Raw genomic sequence first — 23,958 nt, forward strand, 5'->3', positions numbered from 1 at the left:
GTCCTCTTGCTTGGCATCTTTGCCCCAGCAGGGACCCTGGCATAGCAGCGAGCCATCACATGGCCGCGCTTGCCGCATTTGTAACAGACAACTTCTGCATTGCCCAACTCCATAGGAGTGGCATCTGTCCTCTCGGCCGACGGCTTATACCAAGCTGTCACCGAGGCACTGTTGTAGGATTGCTCCTCAACCAAGGCAATATGGATAGCCTCTTCCATCGTCGACGGCACCTTTCTGAAAAGGGCCTGTCGCGATGGACCATGCCGTTGTCCTTTCATAAACGTGGGCACCTTAATGTGCTCCGGAATTGGACCTACGGTAATGGACGTCGACAGCGAGCGCATCTCCTGCACATACTCTTGCAGAGATCGTTTCGCCTGTCGCGCTCCAAAGAAGTGCGACTGAAGCAACACCTCGATGTTCGACGCTGGTACATGGCGCGAATCTTATCCTTAAAGATCGCCCATGTAGGGAACGCCTTTCTGTCCGCCATAAGCGCTGAGTAAGCCCACTCTGAGGCCTTACCGCGCAGATGCGACATGGTGTACGACACCATCCAGCTGTTGTCGTCGATGAGCTGCGCGACACCGCGTTGCTCCACGGATAACAGCCAGTGGACAAACGTGTGCGCTGCAGTTCCACGCAGTTGGGTGGGTCCTTTTTAATTGGCCTCGGCTGCTCGGCCGCCTGTCTTGTTTGTGCTCATCCTGAGTTTTAGTGAGGGAGTGCGCCTCAGTATGCTCTGTGCGTCGGAGCGGCCTCGTTGTCCTATGACGATGCCTCATGCTGGTACATCTGAAAGACGTTGCTTGGCGTAGTACCCTGCCTGTTTAGGGGTTGTTAACCAAGCTGCGCCTTACGCCCGACCTCTTGGTGGTGTCATAGGTGGGGTAATGCTCCAATCGTTATTGAGGCTCATCGTTTTGTGGATGCGCGATTTGCGGTCGTGGGTAGATTTCGTGACGCAATGGCAAGCGCACAGGACAAGCAAAAAGAATTTGCGGACCGAAATGGTCACAAAAAAATGAACGCTTAAGAGTGGGTGAAAAAGTACTATTAAGCACTGCTACCCAACTTAAAAATGCAATTTCTGTAGTACCTGGAGGTGCTACGGGATTGGTGCTGCGTTTCTTTGTGCGCTTTACTGTGTAGAATAGTTTTGAGACTAATTTATATTTTTCCTCGTAATGAATATGCATACGTATTTTACGTGTCGTCTGTCACTGTATGTAGACTTAAATGTGTTCACGTATCTTCATCTGGCTAAGGAGACCGTAGTGTCGTCACTGTGAGTCGAGCGTCGTTCGGGTGAGGGGGACGGTGAAGGCGAAAAGCTATCGGACCGATTCCTCCCTCCACGATCAGGACTTGGAGAGCGACTATTATTTAGTAATTGACCATCCCCTTAAGTACACCAAGTGTACATAACGGGGACCGTGTAACATAGGGGCAACTTTAGCCCGTTACAATTATGCTGTGCGCAACGGTTTTCCGTGTATATAAAGGCTATAGCCAGGTATTTCCAGGGGTATTTCCGTCTTTTTCTGCATTTGTCAGGGGTATTTTGGTACTTTTCCCATTATTTTAGGGTCTGAGGTATATATACCACATTCTAGCAACAGTAAATAGAAGTACAACTTTTTTTGCACGCTCTTCGTGCTTGTGTCGTTCACGCGTTAGCACCATACAATTACCTTATTTATTCAATTCATGTCGGCCACGCAGCAGGTGATCGTGCCGTGTGGCTCTTACGACATTGTCCTGGGCTCTTCACTGCTGCAGTCGCGCTTCGTGGCCGAAGACCTGTTGCATCGCCTATCGAGCGTGTCGACTTTTGTCATTCTCTCGGATGCCAACGTGGGTCCTCTCTACGCTGAGCCGCTGCGTGTACAGCTCGCCGAGTTGCTTGATGCTGAGAGCAACAATAAGCGCCGTGTACTGCTGTACGCTATTCCTGCTGGTGAAGCATCTAAGTGCCGTGAGATGAAGTCGAAGATCGAAGACGAAGTTCTATTTCCCAACCGCTGCCACCGCGACACGTGCATTATAGCCGTGGGGGGTGGCGTCGTCGGCGATTTGGCTGGCTACGTTGCCGCAACCTATATGCGCGGTGTACCGTTCGTGCAGGTGCCAACTTCTCTACTGGCTTGTGTGGACTCGAGTATTGGAGGCAAGACTGGCATCGATGTAGAAGTGGGAAAGAATCTGCTCGGCGCTTTCCACATGCCACAGCGCGTGTACATTGACCTAAATGTTCTCCATACGCTCCCGAAGCGCGAGCTTATCAATGGTATGGGTGAAGTCATCAAGTCTGGCGCAATCTTTAGCGCTTCACTCTTTGAGCTGCTCGAGAACTCTACCGAGACGATGCTGTCACTTTCGGACATGAACGTCGTCCAGCGCATAGTCGCGCTAACGGTGCAGGTGAAAGCCACGGTCGTGACGGAAGATACGCAAGAGATGGGTCGACGCGCTATTTTAAATTTTGGCCACAGTATTGGCCATGGTATTGAAGCCCTTGTACAGCCCGAGTATCTCCATGGCGAGTGCGTTGCCATTGGGTGCCTCAAGGAGGCGGAGATCGCTCGTCAAATGGGGAGGTGCACTTCGGCTACGGTCGGTCGATTGCGTCGCTGCCTTACTGCCTACGGTCTTCCTGTGCGTGTACCAGATCACGTGACAACACAGGACATTCTGGTCAAGATGGAGGTGGACAAGAAGAATAGCCAGGGGGTGAAAAAGCTAGTGCTGCTAGAGGAAATTGGCAAGGTTGCTGCCAATCCTTATGCGCATGCAGTCACGGACCGACAAATTGAACTCGTTCTTGAAAAACAAGTACAAATGGTGCCTGGGGTTAAGGCAACTGGTCAGATTTGCGTCCCGGGGTCCAAGTCTATTTCGAATCGCGTGTTGCTGATGGCAGCCCTTGGAAAAGGTCCGTGTCGAATCACGGGCCTGTTACACTCGGATGACACGCAGGTGATGATGAACGCCTTGCAGAAAGTTGGGGCAAAGTTCTCGTGGGAAGACAATGGCGCTGTGCTGGTCGTGGAAGGCACTGCCGGGGCATTTACCACTGTAGCTGATGGCGAAGAAATTTATTTAAGCAATGCTGGCACTGCAGCACGTTTTCTTACAACTGCCATGACGCTAGTTCCAAGCAAAACCAACGGCACCGTAATTGTCACAGGTAATAACCGCATGAAAGAGCGTCCAATCGCACCTTTAGTGGATGCTCTGCGTGCAAACGGGTGCGATATTTCTTACGTTGAAGCTGACGGCTGTCCACCGCTAGCGATTCGTGGCACAGGTTTGCGCGGAGGCACGGTGCGTTTGGCCGCCAAAGTTAGCAGCCAGTACGTGTCATCTGTCTTGATTAGCGCGCCGTACGCTTTAGTGCCACTTGTCCTCGAGCTTGAAGAAGATAAACCGACTTCACTACCGTACATTCTTATGACCACGCAGCTTATGCAGCAGTTTGGCATATCTGTAGAAACGCTTGCTCCTAACCGGTACCGTGTGCCCTGTGGTGTGTACGAGAATCCAAAGGAAATATCTGTAGAAGTAGATGCATCTTCAGCTACGTACCCTCTGGCATTTGCTGCTATTACTGGCGGACATGTGACTGTAAATGCTTTGGGAAATAACAGCTTACAAGGCGATGCTGCCTTCCACACGGTTTTGCGCGCAATGGGATGCAGTACAACTCAAGACATTAACTCGACAACAGTGACTGGCCCACCGGACGGCAAACCCCTTAAGGCCGTGGACATTGACATGGAGACGATGACAGACGCTTTTATGACTGCTGCTGTCCTTGCTGCCGTTGCTGACGGCAAGACAACGATCACTGGGATTGCAAATCAGCGGGTAAAGGAGTGTAATCGGATTGAAGTCATGGTGACGGAGTTGCGCAAGATTGGCGTAGAGTGTGGTGAGCTCTCGGACGGTATGTGGATAAAAGGCACCGCGGGGAAGACGAATCATTTAGAAAAGGCTTCGATTGCGTGCCATAACGACCACCGTATAGCTATGAGCTTCGCTGTTCTCGGCTCTGTGGTGAATAATGTGATAATTACGGACAAGGAATGCACAGACAAGACGTATCCGGAGTTTTGGGACCATGTGCAGAGGCATCTTGGCCTTCAAGTCGTGCCAGTTGTTGGAAAAGTGGCCTGCAGAACTGAGACTACAGTCCCTGGTGTGTTTTTAATTGGTATGCGAGGCGCCGGTAAAAGTTCGTTAGCAAGAGCTGCATCCGTTGCACTAAAGATGGATCTATTAGACACGGATGAGGAACTAGAAAAAGAGTTCGGAGAGTCGATCGCTGACTTCATTGCCCGCCATAATCACACGTGGAAGGCTTTTCGCGAGAGACAAAAGGAATTATTGCTGCGCTTGATTGCAAATCCGCCACCGGCCACAATCATTTCATGTGGTGGTGGCGTTGTAGAGACTGTCGATATTGTGGACGCACTGGAAAAGTATCCGTATGTTGTTCACGTGCACCGTGACGTAAAGGATGTGGTGGCTTATTTGGACTCGGACGAGGAATCTCACCGCCCGTCTCTAGGTGACAGCCATGCAAATGTCTGGACGCGCCGAGAACCTCTTTATCAGCGCAGCGCAACTTTTGAATTTGTTGTTAATGCTAGTGACGTGGACTTTATCCGTATTGACCGCGACTTTGTTCGTTTCTTACGCGTCATTCTCCCCGGCCTGTCGACCAGCTTCGACTACCGCTCGTCGTGCCGCTCAGACACTTTTTTCTTGTCGCTGACATTCCCTGATGTGAATGACGCTCGTCCGGTCATCCGTGAAATCTCAAAAACTGTCGATGCGCTCGAGTTGCGTGTGGATTTGTTGAAGTATCCAGATGACATGAAGTTTGTGGCGGCTCAAGTGGCACTTCTTCGCGCGCTTTCGACTCTTCCGATTATTTTTACGGTGCGCTCAAAAGGCCAGGGTGGTGCCTTCCCGGATGGCGTAGAGCATGAGTCGAAGATGTTTGAGTTGCTTCACCTGGGTGTTCGCGTAGGCTGTGAGTTCGTTGACATGGAGACGTGCTGGTCACGCAAGGCGTGCGAGCAGCTGCTGCTGCACCGTCACCGATCCGCCATTATCTCGTCGTTCCATGCGGTGCAGAAGCCAATATCAGAGGCGGAAACGAAGGCTATTTTTCACCAGTGTTATGCCCAAGGCCAGGTCCAGGTTGTGAAGGTGGTAGTCAAGGCTTATTCTTCTGACGATGTGCTAATGGTAGACCGAGTAGCAAAAGACGTTGCGAAAGTCTGGCGCCAGTACATGCCTATCATTTCGTTATGTACGACAAGTGCCGGCAAGTTGAGTCGTGTTTTAAATCGCACGCTCACCCCCACGACACACCCGCTTATGCCTGCTGCCGCTGCACCTGGGCAGCTTTCGGTTGAGGAAATTATGACTCTACGCAAACAGCTTGGATTACTTCCAGGTATTTAATACAGTCGCCTTTGTCGCTCGTCATGATCTCACTCATTTTTTTCCAACTTTATAACATTATTCCATAGCACGCGAGTTCTTTTTGTTTGGGTCGCCAATCCAGCAATCACCGTCGCCAGCAATGCATATGGCTGGATTTGAGTCCACGTCGCTATCTTCGTTCTTCACTTACGGACTGCATGACACGACGAACGTTTTGGACATTGTCAAGCGCATGGAAGCGCCAGATACGAATTTCGGTGGCGGTTCCGTTACAATTCCTCTCAAAGTTGACATCATGAAGCATTTAAATGAGCTGTCACCAGCTGCGCAAGCCATTGGCGCCGTCAACACAATTTTGCGTCAAGACCGCGGTGGGTCGCTCTACTGGCTCGGAGAGAACACCGATTGGCTTGGCATCCTGCGCCCCATTCAAAAGCGCTTGGCTGCACGTAATGTTCCTGTTCATGACTTAACGGCGCTCGTTATTGGCGCCGGTGGCACTTCCATGGCTGCGATGTACGCTATGCGCCAAATGGGGATCGCCAAACTTTTCATTTATAACCGCACATTGGACAAGTCCCAGGCTGTGGCTGCACGCTTTAGTGCGACGGCGTTGTCAGAACTCACCCCCGAGACACTTGGTCACGTGGATGTAGTAGTAGGCACCATCCCAGCGCAGGCTGGATTCCAATTACCTGATTATCTAGTGACTCAACGCGCGGATAGGAGCAGGACAGTTGTGCTCGACGCAGCTTACATGCCTCCAATCACGCCAATGCTGGCTCATGCGCATGCAGCTGGTGGTGCGTTGTGTATTCAAGGCTATGAGATGCTATACGAACAGGGCATTGAACAGTTTAATCGGTGGCACAAGGCCACGCATGCAGGAACTGTGAACGAAGAGGCAATTAAAGAGGCGTGCCGTCGGCACGTGCCCGTCGACCAGCGCCTTTCACAAGCCTAAGCGAATAAAAAGAATGAATACATATCAAAGAGTTTAGACCTCAACTACAAAGACGGGTTGACTCTATGATACTCTGATTAATCTTGGCGTTTATTTAGCATCCACGGCCAGTCTTTTTGAGCGCCAGAGAATAAGTGACGCGCCAGTACACGCGATTGCCGCGCCAGCATAATGCACGGGGATGGAGATGTAGCAGCCGTTTGTGTCCATATTGGCCAGTGCCTGTGCAACAAAGCTGAAGTGACCACAAGAACTTATACGTGCATTGTTTCAAAAACTTACTGAGAGAGCGATGCCCATGTGTATAATAATAACAGCGCTAACGATCAGCGCAGACCGTTTGCGGTATCCATCAAAGGCGAGGACCATCAGTGACACGTCCAGCGCTGTGAGTGCCAAAGTAGAGAGGGCAGCCGAAAAAACAAGTGGAATGGCCGGACACGAATTCGAAAAGGCCGCACCACGCAAGCCTGTAGAAGATCCCATGAGGCTGCCGAACATGAGCAGTGCGTGCATGAGGGAGAAGCCAACCCCACCCGCAAGGGACGACGTGACATCATTAAGCGGAAGCTGATGAGACGACGTTGTCACGCGCTTCACCGCTAGCTCCGTACGCGTATAGAGATAGAAAAAGAGCACACGAAAGGCTTCTTGGACGACGACGCCAACAGGAACCGTGGCTGAAAGCGACGTTTTAAGAGCCGGGATGATCTGCCACAGCGTCGCAGTCACGAGAATAGCTATAAGCCATACGAAGGCACCGCTCAAGGATATAATCACCAGCTGAGCGCGCTTAGCTATGATAGTGAAAAAGACCGCGGCGAGTGGACCGAAACCCACGAGGATGCAGCCGAAGAAAAGCGGCCAGTTCACCAGCCCGTCGTGCAGCGCCATGGTTTCAGCTTTTTCAGAGCGACTTTTAGGTCAATGTGCACCACTTAAAATTAAAATATTTACAGGCATTGTTCGATAAATATTACGTGTCACATAGGCCTCGCTATCCTTCTACGCTTATGTTGGTAACACCTATTTCATCTCGTGAATTCCTAGTTGGTACAAGAGCATCGTATTTTGGAATATGGAATAATTGAAGGGCGCGCTCATCATTACAGGTGAGAAGTTGGGGCCTTCGTTCCCATAAGAAACTGAATTTCTGTGTTAACGTTGACGCAATTGCAATACTGTCCTATGGTGCTACTTGCTTCCATTTACTTTTACAAACAAAGTGTGCATGTAAAATTTGGCGGAATAGACAACAACACAGAAGAAAGTTCACTAAGTGGAGTGCAGGTCCTAATTTAGCGATAACTCTTAAAGACTTGAAGCGTCTGAGAAGTGATGGCAATTGCAGTAACTTGAAGTTAGCAATTTAGTAAAGAAATGATATTTAGGCGGACAATGCAAATTTACTGTTTCTGACTTAGTTGTTAAGGTCATCGCACGCTATTTAATCTAGTTGATCCCGAGATGGCATGCGCTAGTCGTCTTCGCCAGATATAGGTCTTTTCTACCGGCCAAGCTAGTGGCACCCCCTGTGGCGAAGAATAAGTAAGAAAATAGAAAGCTTGTAGAAGCAGATCCATTAAGCTTATTAATTCTTGATTGCAGATCCGGATGCTTATTTTTCGTAATGTACAGTACTTGAATTTTATCCAAACTTATATTGTTCGAAGCCTTTTCTTCAGACTAAGAGATGGAATTTAGCATGCAATGATCCAATTTATTACAATTAATCCTAACTTTATTATGAGAGTCGAAGAGGGAAAGCACACGCATCGGTAATTCAGCAAATGCCCGCAGATGATGCGACCTCGAACATACTGTAATAATTTGATTTTTCTTGAGTATAAACCCAAATCGCACATAAGTTGAATATAACCCGTCTTACTCATGGAAATCATGCATTTTTATTTTTTCATGCAGCCAGCGCACGGCTTCTTGTTGAACCCTCGCAGGCAACGAAATACTGCGCGGCTTACCTAATAATTAATCTTTTAGAATCCACACAGATGATGTACTTGAATTTTGGCGTTTGAAAAAAAAACGACGTATTATCTAAAAGCAAATATAACGCGCAGCGAGATGGCTACACCGGCCTAACACGATATGGCTTCGTCAAATATCCGATTTCTCGGTCCTTCATTTTTATTTATAGCAGCTATACATTGCAGACAAGGGACACACATCCACACCCCGTGTGAACCGGTGCATGATGGAGTCAGCGCACTACTAATAGGAGTACAGGAATCAGGGAAGAAGATCAGGCGGGAGTTGTGTGATCGCTCGAGCAACGCAGCCAGCATCGATTTGTGTCTAGGGTTAGGGAGTTCAGCCTGAGCCAGCTTATACAAAGTTTTTAGTCGCTCTTTCTAGAATCTTTGCCTCGTTGAAATATCATCCTTAGTAACATTGTAAGCCTTTGTCGTCTTTGTCACGACTGCAATACCCTGGTGTGCTAAAATAAAAATATGACCTCTAAGAATGGTTGCGTTCAACACGTTTTCGGACGTTGAGCGTTTGCCCTGTCGTTGCGAGAGCGGTTAGGGTACTCTCCCATCTATCCATTGATCCAGATTTTGCCTGAGAAGACACGACGAAAAAACTGACGACAGCAAAGCCTAGCTGTTCATACCCGTGTGATCATGTGGACAAGTATGCCTAACCTTGCGCTGTTTCTTTTTGGGGTGGGAGGCTGCGAAAGAGAGCGAGACGAGATATAAATGTGTGTAGGGGCAATCAACGCCCACACGCGGTCGAAAAAAGAGACTTGCTTCAACACAGCACAGTTTGCGCACTCGCAGCCAGCAACCACATTGCGTAGATGCGCCTGCTCCCAACCTCACTCACTTTTAAATCCCAGTTTTGAATTGAGGCAACACGACAAGTTACTGTCGATTGATCTACCCGTTAATCCGGACCATAAAGACCCAACTCAGACCAAAATTCTTGTTGAAACCGACTAGTGTCGATGGCATATCCTTACCAATACCCGACACAGATGGCGGCACTACCAAGCCCCCGCAACGCCGCCTATGCGGCGACCGGCGCCAGTCAGCAGCGCTTCACATGTGCGTTTTAATATATGCTGATGCTTGCTACTTACCGGTATACTAACGACGGGTTGTAGACTTGTTTAATCTTGCCCATCAACAGTATGTGGCAGGCAATTATGCGGAAGCTCTGCGTTTGTGTGAGCAACTTTACGAATCGGATGCATACCGCACTGACAATCTCTTGCTCCTTGGAGCGCTGCATTTCCAGCTCGGCAATTTGTCCGAGAGCATCTTTTATAACCAGCAGTGCATCCGCGTGGCACCCAATTTTGCAGAGGCGTATGGCAACTTGGGCAATGCATTGAAGGAGCTCGGCGACGTGGCAGGCGCCGTCCAATTTTACATACGTGCCATCAAGTTGAATCCGCGCTTTGGTGACGCGTACAACAACCTCGCAAACTGCTACATGCTCGTGGGCCAGACGAACGAGGCTGTCGAGACGTACAAGATGGCGATTTTGCTCGATCCGCAGCTTGTGGATGCCCACAGTAATTTAGGCAACTTGTACAAGGTGCAGGGTCGTGTGGCCGATGCCAAGCTTTGCTATGCTCAGGCGCTTCGGGTGAAACCTAGCTTTGCCATTGCGTGGAGCAACTTGGCCGGCTTGCTCAAGGACGATGGACAGCTCGAGGCCGCGATTGATTACTATCGAGAAGCGATTCGACTAGCTCCGAACTTTGCTGATGCATACAGTAACTTGGGCAATGCACTGAAAGAAGCAGGTCAAATCGAGGAAGCGATTCTAGCGTACAAAGCGGCCTTACAGATTCGACCGACCTTTGCCATTGCCCATGGCAACTTGGCGAGTTGCTATTACGACGCCGGCCAGCTGGAACTTGCCATTGACACGTTTCGCCATGCGATTCAACTCGAGCCCAACTTTCCTGACGCCTACAATAACTTGGGTAATGCCTTGCGGGAATGTGGCCAATCGGATCAGGCCGTCACGTGCTATCGCACAGCATTGCAGCTGAAACCCGATCATCCGCATGCGTATAATAACTTGGGCAATGCATTAAAGGACAGAGGACTCGTGAAGGAGGCGTTGCATTGCTACACAATGGCTGCAAGGCTAATGCCTCAATTTGCTGCAGCGCATAGCAACATTGGCAGTGTTCTTAAGGAACAAGGCAAATTAGATCTTGCGTTAGCGCACTATCAACAAGCAATCACTATTGACCCCAACTTTGCTGATGCGTATAGCAACATGGGCAACGTATTTAAGGACCTGTGTCGTCTTAAAGAAGCGATCCAGTGCTATTCGACGGCTATTCGGTTAAAGCCTCACTTTCCTGACGCGTTTAGTAATTTGGCTAGTGCCTACAAGGACGGTGGGCGTTTGGAAGAAGCTATCACGTGTTATCGCAAGGCGTTGGCCCTGCGTCCCCACTTTCCAGACGCGTTTGCCAATTACTTTCACTCGATGGTATTTATTTGTGACTGGCGCACTCGGCAACAGGACACTGAGACATTGCAACGTTTTGTGGATGAACAATTGCAAATTAATGATGTCTTGCCAGCTGTGCAGCCATTCCATGCGCTCGTGTACCCATTATCGATGCAACGATTTTTAGATATTTCCAGACGATACGCTGAACGTGCGAAACTGAACGTCAGTCTCGTGGAGTTGCCGCCGATGCGTTTCCAGACGAAACAGGCATCTGAGCGCATCCGGATCGGTTATGTGTCGTCAGATTTAGGAAATCATCCCTTAGCCCACTTGATGCAGAGTGTCTTTGGGATGCATGACAAAACCAAGTTTCAAGTTTTTTGTTATGCGACGTCTCCGGATGACGGATCGTCGTGGCGCAAGCAAATTTCTGAAAGTGTCGAAAATTTTGTCGACATTTGCGCTCTTTCGAACGGTGATGCAGCGCGCACAATCCACGCCGATGGAATCCATATACTTGTGAATCTCAATGGCTACACGAAAGGGGCACGGAATGAGATTTTTGCGCTAAGACCGGCTCCTGTTCAAGTCAGCTACATGGGGTTTTGTGGTACGTTGGGTGCGGACTATATCCAATACATGGTGGGTGATGCCACGGTGGTTCCACGCGAATATCGACGGTATTTTACTGAAAAGCAAATTCATATGCCGCACTCGTACTTTGTGAACGACCACAAACAATCAGCACGCGATGTCTTGGAGACGGACAAATGCCCCACACGAGCAGATTATGGTGTGCCGGCTGACAAATTTGTGTTTTGCAACTTTAATCAAGTGTACAAGATTGATCCTGTAACTTTCACAACGTGGATGAATATTTTAAAGCGAGTCCCAAACTCGATTCTATGGTTACTTCGTTTCCCGCCCATAGCAGAAGCCAACATACGAGCCGAAGCTCGTGCACGTGGTCTTGAGGACCAAGCGCGCTTATTTTTTACAAACGTTGCACCCAAGGAAGAGCATTTAAAACGTGGGTACCTGGCAGATTTGTTTCTCGATACGCCAGAGTGTAACGCTCATACCACCGGATGCGACATTTTGTGGGGTGGCACACCAATGGTAACAATGGCGAAGGATCGCATGGCCACCCGCGTGGCTTCAAGTTTGCTACGGGCTGCTAATATGAGCGAGCTGATTACGAATTCACTTGAAGAATATGAGGAGCTTGCAGTTGCGTTGGCGACTGACGTGGACCGCCATCAGGCACTACGGCGGCGGCTGGAGGGTGAGCGTCTGACTTGCCCGTTGTTTGACACTCAGCGCTGGGTACGCAACTTGGAAACGGGTTTGTCAATGGCGTGGGAACGACATGAAGGTGGTTTGATGCCAGATCATATTGACGTGCCCGATGTGAATGACTTGGAGGCAGCAAAAAGCGAAGACCGTCAACTTGCAAAAGCGATTGAGTAATGATGTGCAACTTTTGGTATCAAGTAAAGGAATTAAGAAGTGTAGCCATTATTATGCGTTGCGTTGCATTTATTCTCTTTGGGTTAGAACAAGCAGTCCCATTCCACCCACCAGAAGGTACTTGAGAACTGGGTAATCGTTCAGCAAAATAGTCAACATGCCAGCGTATGGAACCGATCTACCGAGCAAGATTACGGTTGGCAGTTTCAGTAAAAGCAAGGAACAATCTCTACGTACGCTCTGGCAATGCCCACAATGTCCCCACGCTCGAGCCATAATTGACCGTAAGCGTATAAGCCACTAAGCCGTCATAATTTGAATGTCAGCAACTTTTTAATCCAAAAATAGAAATGAATGAATCGTACCGGTCGTCTACATTGTTGTTGTCACCCTTGGTTAGATAAACGTGGTGCCCATCCGACGCCCTGCGGTGAAAACGCATATTACTTTGCGTCGAATTCAGCAATTTATAATGAACGAACCGCTCGTGTAACTCTAGGACGCGATGCACGATGGGAATGTCTCGGCCCTTGACTTTATATACGACAATGTCGCCAACTTCCAGCTCACTTTTCTATATTTGATTGAAAAAGGGAAAATCATTCCATCCAATGAGTATTTGTAAATATTAGGCGTGGATGTAGTAGCACACACCGTGTTTTCTAGGTACAAAATATCGCCCCGCTGAAAGGCTGGCTCCATACTTCCACTAAGGACGACGACAACGGGAGACTCGCTCCTAGTAAAGGTCATGAGACCCTTCCATATTACAAGCGCTGTCAGCACCACCAAGGCCAAATTTAGTGCTTGATGGGCAAGCTGCCGCTTGTTGGCCCACAGCCGCTTGATCTCGTCTACCTGCTGCTGCAGCATTAGGTTTCCGCTAATATGCCACGTAGTTAAAAACTAAGCTGTTAGAACCGTGACAAAGATGATCATGCCTTTATATCATATTTGACCGGCTATGCAATAATAATTATATTGACCATCAAAATGATACGAATAAAGCGGCTCGTGCAAGTGTGTGGTTTTGTCGGTTCGCGGCGCGGATTGCTTACGATCAAAAAGTTTTCGCGTCCTGATAAGAAGCAAGTCCAGGCAAATATTTTATCACCACCGACGCTTGTGACAGTTCAACCGAGTGAAAGCGATGCAAAGGCGTCTACTGTACGACTGGCCAAGCGCATCGCCATGTCGGGTCTGTGCTCGCGGCGTGAGGCCGAAAAGCGCATCCAAAGCTTCGACGTGACAGTAAATGGGCATGTTGTTTTTGATGTTGCAACGTCTGTGGATTCGGAATACGATGTCGTGGCAGTTGACGGACGTGTGCTGCCTAAGACGCAGCAAGTGAAGATTTGGATGGCACACAAATTGAAAGGAGTAAGTGTTTTGTGTGTATGGGGAAAGAAGGATAACGTAAAAGATTACAGAGACGATGAGTGAATTAGGAACTGGTCACAACCAGTGACCCACAAGGCCGCGCGACGATATTTGATCGACTGCGGTTAATGGGCCTGACTCAGCACATGATGCCAGTGGTGCGATGACGACAATTTAGTGAGAGAAGTTTAATTAAGTAATGCTTGATGCTGGCACAGGGCCGACTTGACTATAACACGGAAGGATTACTGCTGTTAACGAACAACGGGGATTATGCGAGGGAATTGGAGCATCCGAAAACGGGCGTCACTCGCGTGTATCGCGCATTTGTGCGGGGCAACGTGACTGAAAGCAAGCTACAGGAGTTAAAGCGAGGACCGTTAATTGAAGGCGTCAAATACCGACCGATGAAAGTGACGGTGCAGTCTACTGATAAGAAGGATTCATGGCTTCGAGTTCAAGTCGCCGAAGGGAAGGTACGCACACCATCAAGCTAGTGTTTCCACACGTTTTGTATTGAACTAATGGACACGTTGGAAACAGAACAGGGAGGTCCGAAAAGCGTTGGCACACGTTCGTCTAATAGTAAAGCAATTAATTCGGGTGCAGTACGGCCCGTATCGCCTCGCTGACCTCCCGGCTGGTGCAGTGCTGGCAGTACGTGCTAAGTCATTAGATAAGCCGCAGGCCCGGACGAGTGACGATGAATAGCATTAACAGTAAAGACTAGAGAATAAGACATAGTGCGCTTCATACATTGTATCTCTCGCTAATATCTACGAGCCCTCAATCTACTTGCTTAAGGTTTTATATACCCTCTTCTCGGGTGACTAGGTGGCGATTCTTCTGTCTATAACTCAAACGAATCTCGTCCACCACTTTCGCTTGCGAGTGACAGCGTGGTATATCGATCATTGTCCGTGGGGGACTCAATGACGCGGTACCAGTCTGGAATGTCCGTTCGTGAGATCGTATTATCCACAATAGTAGGTGTACGTGTCCGAGAAATACCTTGAGTCGTAAAAGACACGGAATGGTGCTTCCTCGCCGCTAGTGACGAAGCCGTTGATGACGTGGACGAAAAGCGATCAACGCCGAAAGACTTGGGCACATTCTGTCGAAACCACTCCGAGTTGCTGCGTCCAGGGTCACTAGAAAGCCGAGACGAAGTGGAAAACCTTCCGCTTGTCGAGTATCTGTCGCTCATGGAAAATGCCGTCGAGTAGCGCTCGTTTCCTCGGAAGCTTTCCGAGGAGTCACCATCGTGAGGCAAGGAAAAGTCGGAATATCCACGGATGCTAAAATTTTGATCAGACGACGACGTATTCGTTTGTCGAAGTGGCAGAATTGACGAATTTTGCGCCGGAAGACTGGCAATGTGCGAATTTTCATTGGCTCGGTCGTATTCGGACGGCATTCGAGTGTTTGCATTCGGATTGGCAACGGTGCTTGGACGCTGTGGTAGCTTTTGCGCCGCAAATGTCGAGCGCGTAGCTTTCCACGAGCAAGTGTTGGAAGCGGTGGGCATGACGGTCGGGCCGGCTGGAGATCTGAGAATGGCGCTGTCCGACGGTCGAAAATTTGGAGGTTGGCTTCGCTTTGATCTGCACACGTTACAGAGCAACGTCATGACGATAAAGATACCAATTGCGACGAGTATAAGGATCATGACAATCTTGGAGAGAGAGATGTCTTCCAGCGTGCCTGTGATTTGTTGAATTACGCTCTTTGAAGGCGAAGCAAACGAGGATGACGCACTTGCGCTGCTGTCAGCATCATGGTTTCGAGATGAAGACAATATTGATGAAGCGCTGCTTGCAGCATTCTTTTTACGAAGCGTGTTGCGTGGACTTTCATTAAACGTTGAAGCACTCGAGTCCGACGCGACATGTTTGATATCCGGCGTCGCAGCCGGTATCGTTGAATTCGTAGGATCGGTGCTTGCTACTGCGTCGGAAGGCACTGTTTTTCCAGGAGATGGGCTGGTTGGCGGTGAAAGTGTCGTCATTGGAAGGTTAGTCGCAGCAGTTTCTGTCGTGACGGGGATGGTAGGAGCTACTGTTGGAGCTGGAGGTATCGTCACTGCTTCCGTGACGATTAAAGGGTCGGATGTCGTGCGTGAAGCTGCTGGTTCTGCCCCGGCTGGTGCCAAAGTCGCATCGGGTGCTACGGTCGCAACAGCTCCTGTTTCATTTGCGGCCGTCTCTGAATTCACTGTTGTCGCAATGCCCACATCCTGCGCAGATATTCCATAGAACATCAGAATTGCTACTGTGATTGCTACTAAAACCAGTCGAATCATGTCTAGTATCTTGTCTCCTTTTTAAATGAGTATGTAGGAGCAAAACGGACACTGGCGTCGCCGTGATCCCGATAAATTGTCATGATTCTTCGCATCGGAGCTCCTACGACCGCACTAGAGAAAGCCAGCACTTTCGTGGGACGTCGTGTGTGCCGCGTTCGTAACGTCAAATTTACTTCAATGCAACCGACCACACGACTGTCTGAGAACGAGAATAACATGTCTGTAATAAAGGCAGACTGGCTCAGAACGAGACAACATGTTTGCAATAAAGGCAGACTGTCATACTAATCTTAGCAGGTTTCGGTCCAGTACGCACGGGACTTTCATCCGTGGTCATCGACACTGGTGTTACTGCGATCAAACACCGTTAGATCCCACTGAAGCTACTGTGGCCACAACCAACAAAATGCAGACGTAACGACACAAAACGCAGCGACACACAGATGAGCGAAACCTGCTTTGAAATTAATATGTTATTTATACGACACTCTACAAGATAGAATGATCTTCAAATTCCGATGCCATCGTCAATTCCTGTGGTTGCTGATCTGGCTGCATCAAGAGCTGCATCGTTTGAATGTGCTGTCGTTGCATCTCTTGCAACGTTTGTCCTTGCTGTTCGTGAAGCAATGGCTGCATCTGCTGAACCGGAGACTGGAACGGCTGAACCGCCTGGATCGTCTTCATCGTACCGCGTTTGCGGTCCAGCGCGTGCTGCTCGACTGTCTCTTTGAGCTTTCGAAACGTTGTGCGAATACTCTTTTTCGCGTGATCATCAAATCGAAGTCGGTCCAGCTCGGGGAGTAAGACCCTAAAACAAGCAACGAGCTGCTCGTTCGTCGCCGGTTCATCGACAGACTTGACATCAGACGACGATAAGCCAAGTGCGTCTTCGATACTGCTATCTGTACTTGTTGACGAGCCAATATTCTCTCCTACCGTCTTTGTCGTCAGTGTTGGTGTGAAATTCAGCCCCGACGCGACTGCAGCGGAAGCTGAAGATGCTGACGCTTCGATGCGAGCATGCAATTCCTGCAGACGCGGAGACAACTCGGTCGGCACTCCGACAATGTGCTGCTTTACACTAGAGGCCGACGCTTTTTTAGTCGAATTTTGCTTGGCGTCATGGCCCAAATTGTCGGGAACTGAAAATACAAAGTCCATTTCGTCCAGCCCTGCGCAATGAATTCCCGAATCCTCGTCGCGCGGACTTACGAACTCGTCAATTGGAAGTGGACGTAGGATCTCTAGAGCCGATACAGTGTCACAAATTTCCTTGTCAATCTCGTGCTCGATCAATTCGAACGCTTCCATCGTTTCAGAGGGTGGCGGGGGCACAAGGATTGCCGTAGCTGCCCAACACTTGCGAATAAACTCGTCTGAAATCTCCTGTTTCCAACAGTGACGGGCCCAGCGCATCGCCTGTAGCTGATCAACGTGGAACACGTGTTGTCGCCCCGCCTCAAAGCGGTCCAACGCGTACAGCATATGATAGCGTCGATAACGACGCTTGAATGCCGCCACGAGTCCAGCGTCTAGAGGCTGCAGGGTTGTTGTCAACGTCGATACGATCGTCGTTGAAGAGTTAAGGTCCGGTAGCACCGACTCATGCATGGAGGAATCGGTAAGTGATTGAGCTACTGCATCAGGCGCGTCTACTGCAATGGACTCGGGGAGACTGGCAGAGTCTTCTTTAACGTGTAGAGCCATGGGCACTGTTTCCGCTAATTGCGGCAGAATCTCGAGCCGTACATTCGTAAGCTCCAATCCGAGCGTCACGTGCGATGGTGCAGGCGACACCAGCAAGAGTATATATCGACCCTCGTCTCGCATGCGAGTGTCCATAGCAGAGACATAATCCTGAAACAGAACTGGGGTCATCCATGCTCGTTTATTATTCTGATACTGAAATGGACGTAGGCTGCTGACGTCGTCTAGCTCGTCCGTACACTTCGGAAGAGTACCCGAGCCAACAAATACCGGCTCCATCCGGTCACTCGCGTCGGCATTGACTGCTAAGACGAGCGTGAGCCGCTCACCGCTCGTCTCTCTCCTCGCGGCACGACCGCGTCCGAGCGGCTTTTCGGGCGACAATTCAAAGTGCAAACCAGTCTCGTGCATGCTATAGACGTCTCGGGGATCGTACACCCGTGCAACGCTCTGCAGTTGCTCGCGGGACGTAATATGACTGGCCAGCATGACACTACTTCCGCTGTCCATGGCAGCCGCAGCGCTTCCTAATCGAATATTATACCTCTTCTTGAACCCTCCAAGCCATCCATTTGAAAAACTCATAGTTGATGCGATTCCAAGCTGCAAAGCTAGTGAACGGGCCTGACTTTTGATAATATCGCCTGAAATCTTGAGGCCATTGTGACGGGCACACAGCACCCAATTGCACAGCGCCGTGTCCAGCTCGGGATGCGTCACGAGTCCTTTTCGACGTGCAGATAGATCTCGAGGCGCCATCTGAGTCAATTCTTCAGAGCGCGCCAAAATCTTAGAGATCGTGGACTGATGCGGTAGGTGAGTAAGCTGAAACTCCCGCTTGGCCCAGTGGCACAATTCCTGTTGCGTCATTTTCTGGCGGGAGAATTTAATGCACAGCTGCCGCTTTTGCAGGTTTGTAAGGTTACCCATGGGTTGGGACCGACGTTTCTTCTTGGCTGCAGGTGGCGCCGGCGTCGGACTTGCCGACTCGGCGGAAGCTAGACGCTTAAGCATCAGAAAGGATGCTTCAAGAGGGGGAGATGGCCCAAGGTGGGAGAGTCAGTTTGACAGGCAGAGTTACAACGATTGGCTGAAATCGAATAACCGCTGACCTTGCGTTATGCAATTGTTCAAAGGATTCTTATCGTGCACCTTTTTTCTCTGCAAATAAGCCGGTCAACCTTCACTTGTTTAGCTTGGTTTTGTGGCTGTTTAGCCAAATTCACTGCCGCTATTGTGAAAAATTTGCAACTAGTTTCTTTTGTAAATACATTTTTCCTAGCTGCACTAACACGTTATGTGTAGGCGGGCACGTCGTAATGCGGCCACGCTCTACTTAGACACACACCCTAGCACAGCGAGGAAGCGGTCTAGCCTGCTTCTCTTGCGTGCAGTGAGGTAGTGGTGGTGGGCGCGTAAGTGACCTCACCCAACACACTAAGTATTCTGGTTAAGTGTCGTCATGGGAGCGGTAATCCGTCTCCTCGTGCGCACTTACCAAGTAGGAAGTAGTTTTCAGAATGATTTATATTTAAATGAATTAAATACAAATACCTTTTTTACCAATCAAAATGTCATCTCTATAGATAACACTTAATATGTATTGCGAGCATATCTTTCCAGATATCTCGCCTAACGGATGACGCTAGCCGTCATCACGGATGACGCTGGGCGTCATCCCTCCTAATGTGAATGCACCCATGTGCATCACATACACAAGGGTTGGTCACAAATGTGCACCACACCCGAGTGCTGGGTCTAATTACTATTATTTAGTAATTGACCATCCCCTTAAGTACACCAAGTGTACTTAACGGGGACTGTGTAACATTAGGGCAACTTTAGCCCGTTACAAGCTGCCTTGTTACACACCCGTTAAGTACTCTTACACAGGGGGGCCAATTACTTCATGTGAATAAATTTGACCTGTCACTCGGGTGAGGTTAACATAGCGACTTACCGTTGTGTATGTGATGCACATAGGTGCATTCAAAATGAAAGAGATGACGTCTAGCGTCATTCACGAGCTGAGGTATTTAGAACAATACGCTCGCCATGTCGAGATGCACATCTACAGAGATGGCTTCTATTGATTAAGTAAAAAGATTCTATATTTGATTCTACATCATATAAATTAGTGTTAAACTTACTTTCTAGATAACAAGTGCGCACGAGAAGACGGGCAACTGCTTCCGTGACGACACTTTTTCTAAGGTACAAAGTTCGTTGTGAGAGGTCGCTTAGGCGCCCACCAACTACCTCACTGCACGTGAGACAAGACGGACAAACCGCTCTCTCGCTTTGTTTGGAGGTGTGTGCTTGGTAGTGCGAGGCCGCTTAAGAAGCGCCCGCCTACATCTCCCATGCCCCTTTTACACCCAAAAACCTTATCAGCGATTTCTTGAGTATGCCCAGATGTTCGTTAATCCCTTTGTCAACAACAGAAGTTCTGATGCGTCGTCATTATTGGTGATGAAATCGTCTATCGCATCAAGAATGCCGGGCTTGCTCATCTCGTTAATTTTACTTACTGATCTGCTCTTTCGTGACCAGTGGCAGGGGATGCGCGTCGTAGCGCGCGCTGTCATGTGTGCCGTACGTTTTGGACTATAACTGTTGTAAAGCTGATGCAGAACGGAGCGATAAGAGGGCTTCAACGTGCTCGTACTATCAATGAAAGCGTATTAAACTATTTACATATATGATAACTACACTTTATTCGACAATGAATCTCGGACCTGATATCAACATCAACATTCCGCCTCAAAAACTTAGCTATTTTTTATCGCCAGTGCTATCATTATAGAATTTTCGAGCTCGATCGAGCGCGCATAAATCACCAAGGATCCGTGGTCAGCAAACTTAATTGCCTCTTCCTCTGTCCACTTTATTATCTAAAAAGATTTATCGAGCTTCCGTAACGCAACTCATTCAGAACCCTCGACATGTCGCTGTCCAAACAAACTAATCTGAAGTTTTCAGCGGCCGATAGATTGCGCGAATTTGCGTTAGGAATATTTATGTATTATATGTTAGACAAGTCAGTAATTAACTTCGGATGCCATACTCCGCAGGTAAAGTGTAGGCGGGCACGTCGTAATTCGGCCACGCTCTACTTAGACACACACCCCAGCACAGCGAGGAAGCGGTTAAACCTGCTTCTCTTGCGTGCAGTGAGGTAGTTGTGGTGGGCGCGCAAGCGACCTCACCCAACACACTAAGTATTCTGGTTAAGTGTCGTCACGGGAGCGGTAATCCGTCTCCTCGTGCGCACTTACCAAGTAGGAAGTAGTTTTCTGAATGATTTATATTTATATATTATATTTAATAGAATTAAATATAAATACCTTTTTTTACCAATCAAAATGTCATCTCTCTAGACAACACTTAATATGTATTGCGAGCATATCTTTCCAGATATCTCGCGTAACGGATGACGCTAGCCGTCATCACGGATGACGCTGGGCGTCATCCCTCCTAATGTGAATGCACCCACGTGCATCACATACACAAGGGTTGGTCACAAATGTGCACCACACCCGAGTGCTGGGTCTAATTACTATTATTTAGTAAGTGACCATCCCCTTAAGTACACACAAGTGTACTTAACCGGGACTGTGTAACATTAGGGCAACTTTAGCCCGTTTCATTATGAGCTGGCTTTAAAGTGCCTTATCAGCTTCTGCCAATCCGCAAGTGCGTATGGGCATTGGCTAACGATGTTAGGCCAGTATATCTATGGTCGTGATAGCATTTTTCTGCAAGCATTGTTGTGTGCTTTACCTGCGTCATAGGAATTGTTGCATTGCAACTTGAAACGCTACCCTTACTAGGTATTAGATCAGCACCGATGTGTTAAACCTACCACGAGGCTGTGGAGTGGTCGATCTAGCTTCCTTGGTGTTCACTCGCTTGCGATGATAGCAGAAACTAATCTGACCCTTCTGCGCGTAGTGTGTAACGAGGCACCTTTCACTAGTACTGATCAGTACTGATTAACCTTGTTGACGATGGAAACATAGTGGACGCTCAAATTCCGTCGTAACGTTTTATTATCATCGTTATCCAAGATACTTCAGATTGTGGGTTTCAAGCAGTAGCTGAGATGCAGCTACATAACGGCTCATGGACGACTTTCTTATTGCTTACCAGCTGAATGCAAGGTTAGTTTTCTAAACGAGTAATATTTGCTTCCTGACAACTAATTGTCTCCTCTACTATTATATCGCTTCAGGCTATGAGCCCAAATATGGCTGAGGCAAATACTGTTTTAAACGAGGACAATTATTTCGTGTGGGAGTTAAACACTCGAATGAAGCTCGCGTAGAAAGGTTTGCTGGAGCACCTCTACTCGACGGAGGCTCCGGGTGAAAGTGACGTTCACGCGGCAGCCTGGAATGCTAACGACATGAAGGCCTTTGCAAATGTGTGCACTATGGTCAGTCCAAGTCTTCAATCCATGGTGTGGAATGCACAGTCGACTGCTGAGGCATGGGATATTTTGAAGAGCTTCTTTCTTCGTCGTAGCATTCATAATTTATCCAGATGCGTCGACAGCTTCATGAATTCGAGATGCAGAAGAGTGGAAGTGTGATGGAACACTTCCTGAAGTTCGATGAACTCTGCTTGTCGATGCAAGCCATTGGAGACGAAGTGTCGCGAGATGAATAGCTCGTGATTTTGCTGAAAGTTTGTCAGAAGAATACGATCAGATCGTCAAGATTATCGAGAACATGAGAGACTTCAATCTATTTCAAGCCCAGGAGATACTTAGTCGCGAGTACGAAGGCGTTGTTCGTAAGGACAAGAGTGAACTTGCATTGAAGGCTAATAGAAGTGTCAAGGGCAGAGTTTTTCGTTCAAAGAAATCAAGAAACAAATTTACCAGGACATGTTTCGTATGTGGAAAAACAGGTCACAAGAAACAAGATTGTTGGAAGAATCTTGATAAGAAACAGAATGGCGAACAAGCGTTTTTCGTGAGTGATAAAGGATAAAGGGTGGCTACTTGACAGTGGTGCAAGTAGTTACATGTGCCCATTCAAGGGTGAGTTTCTGGAGATTCGATCACTCAACAGGTCGGTTGAAACTTCGTTTGCGAATGGAGAAACAGTTACGGCTGCTGGAGTTAGGGCGATACGAGTCTTATTGAAGAGCCAGAAGCCAATCCGTATCGAAGACATGCTCTACGTTCCAAAATGGGATCATAGACTTCTGTCGCTCCCTGCATTGTCTGGTAAAGCGTTACTCATAACCTTCAAAATGCTACATGCGAGATCAGGAACGAACATGAAGTGGTGACTCAAGTGACCCAAACATGAGTGAAGTGGTGCGCGGTGGAGTCAAACCTGCGAGTCCAAATTTATAACTCGATTGGTTAGGACATCTTCTAATGAATACGTTAAAAACCCTTGAGAATTGTGTCGAAGGATTCAAGATGGAAGATACGTCTGCCGTTTTTGAAGATATGTGAAGGTTGTGTGACTGGCAAGTCGCCAGTTAAGCTATTTCGTAAGCCAAGTTACGTAAAGTAAATACGACTTCGAAACTTCAAGTAATTCATAGTGACGTTATGGGTCCCATGGAGACCAAGTCACAGGGTGGAGCGGAGATTCGTGGATACATTTATCGACGATTTTTCACGATATGTCGTCGCGTATTATATTGCGCACTAGTCGGACGTGGCCGATAAGTTTGTCGGGTACAAGTCGATGATGGAGAATCAATTGGATGCAAAGATAAAATGAATTCGCAATGACAATGGTGGCGAATTTATTAGCGATCGCTTCGATCAAGTGTGTCGATATGCTGGAATTATGCACCAAGCAACAGTTATGTATTTGCCACAGCAAAATGGAATGGCTGAGCGGATGAACTGGACGCTGACGGAACGAGCACTCTCAATGAATAATTGCATGCAAGTTTTGAAGAAGTGGTGGGTTGAAGCCATATATACTGCGTTTTTTATTCCGAATCGTGCACCCTGCGCTTCACACTTAACCCAGACTCCGTTTGGGGTTTGTTTTGGAGCGAAGCCAGACCTATCGCAATTGCGAGTTTTCGGCTCGCAAGGGTACCGCACATCGATAAAGCAAAACGACAAAAGTTGGATAAAAAGGCATTTCGCTGCATGTTTCTGGGCTACGTTCATGGTATGGAGGACTACCGTGTTTAAGATTATGACTGAAAACTACTGGAAATTACAAGGACAATTGGTATTTCAAGA

At 48.4% G+C, this 23,958-nt stretch overlaps 6 protein-coding genes across 6 annotated transcripts; 3 read left to right on the top strand and 3 right to left on the bottom strand.

Moving 5' to 3' along the window:
• Nucleotides 1-1,710: 1,710 nt before the first annotated feature.
• CCR75_002996 (uncharacterized protein) lies at nucleotides 1,711-7,391 on the top strand (the record flags this gene model as incomplete). Its single annotated transcript, XM_067961093.1, has 2 exons — nucleotides 1,711-5,470; nucleotides 5,547-7,391. 2 exons carry the CDS (start codon nucleotides 1,711-1,713, stop codon nucleotides 6,422-6,424), a joined length of 4,638 nt encoding a protein of 1,545 aa, XP_067814862.1. The 3' UTR covers nucleotides 6,425-7,391.
• CCR75_002997 (uncharacterized protein) lies at nucleotides 6,515-7,318 on the bottom strand (the record flags this gene model as incomplete). Its single annotated transcript, XM_067961094.1, has 2 exons — nucleotides 6,515-6,646; nucleotides 6,707-7,318. The coding sequence occupies 2 exons, from the start codon at nucleotides 7,316-7,318 to the stop codon at nucleotides 6,515-6,517; spliced, it is 744 nt and encodes a 247-aa protein (XP_067814861.1).
• A 1,605-nt stretch (nucleotides 7,392-8,996) lies between the features above and the next one.
• CCR75_002995 (uncharacterized protein) lies at nucleotides 8,997-12,337 on the top strand (the record flags this gene model as incomplete). Its single annotated transcript, XM_067961092.1, has 2 exons — nucleotides 8,997-9,492; nucleotides 9,552-12,337. The coding sequence occupies exons 1-2, from the start codon at nucleotides 9,393-9,395 to the stop codon at nucleotides 12,335-12,337; spliced, it is 2,886 nt and encodes a 961-aa protein (XP_067814863.1). The 5' UTR covers nucleotides 8,997-9,392.
• Nucleotides 12,338-12,889: 552 nt separating this feature from the next.
• Nucleotides 12,890-14,933, top strand: CCR75_002994 (uncharacterized protein). Its single transcript, XM_067961091.1, has 4 exons — nucleotides 12,890-13,717; nucleotides 13,786-13,875; nucleotides 13,936-14,193; nucleotides 14,261-14,933. Exons 1-4 carry the CDS (start codon nucleotides 13,331-13,333, stop codon nucleotides 14,426-14,428), a joined length of 903 nt encoding a protein of 300 aa, XP_067814864.1. The 5' UTR covers nucleotides 12,890-13,330; the 3' UTR covers nucleotides 14,429-14,933.
• A 1,088-nt stretch (nucleotides 14,934-16,021) lies between these two features.
• On the bottom strand, nucleotides 16,022-16,240 carry CCR75_002993 (uncharacterized protein; the record flags this gene model as incomplete). The annotated part of the gene is made up of 1 exon (XM_067961090.1): nucleotides 16,022-16,240. One exon carries the CDS (start codon nucleotides 16,238-16,240, stop codon nucleotides 16,022-16,024), a length of 219 nt encoding a protein of 72 aa, XP_067814865.1.
• A 271-nt stretch (nucleotides 16,241-16,511) lies between these two features.
• On the bottom strand, nucleotides 16,512-17,336 carry CCR75_002992 (uncharacterized protein; the record flags this gene model as incomplete). Its single annotated transcript, XM_067961089.1, has 1 exon — nucleotides 16,512-17,336. One exon carries the CDS (start codon nucleotides 17,334-17,336, stop codon nucleotides 16,512-16,514), a length of 825 nt encoding a protein of 274 aa, XP_067814866.1.
• Between the last annotated feature and the right edge of the window lie 6,622 nt (nucleotides 17,337-23,958).

This window comes from Bremia lactucae, linkage group LG3 (assembly GCF_004359215.1).
Source record: "Bremia lactucae strain SF5 linkage group LG3, whole genome shotgun sequence".
Taxonomy (NCBI): domain Eukaryota; phylum Oomycota; class Peronosporomycetes; order Peronosporales; family Peronosporaceae; genus Bremia; species Bremia lactucae.

Bases quoted from the DNA above. Each gene is read 5' to 3' on its own strand.
- CCR75_002994 (XM_067961091.1), top strand. From the start codon at position 13,331: ATGATACGAATAAAGCGGCTCGTGCAAGTGTGTGGTTTTGTCGGTTCG. The intron at 13,718-13,785 runs GTAAGTGTTTTG...TGAGTGAATTAG, and splicing joins TGGCACACAAATTGAAAGGA to GAACTGGTCACAACCAGTGA. The intron at 13,876-13,935 runs GTGCGATGACGA...ATGCTGGCACAG, and splicing joins CTCAGCACATGATGCCAGTG to GGCCGACTTGACTATAACAC.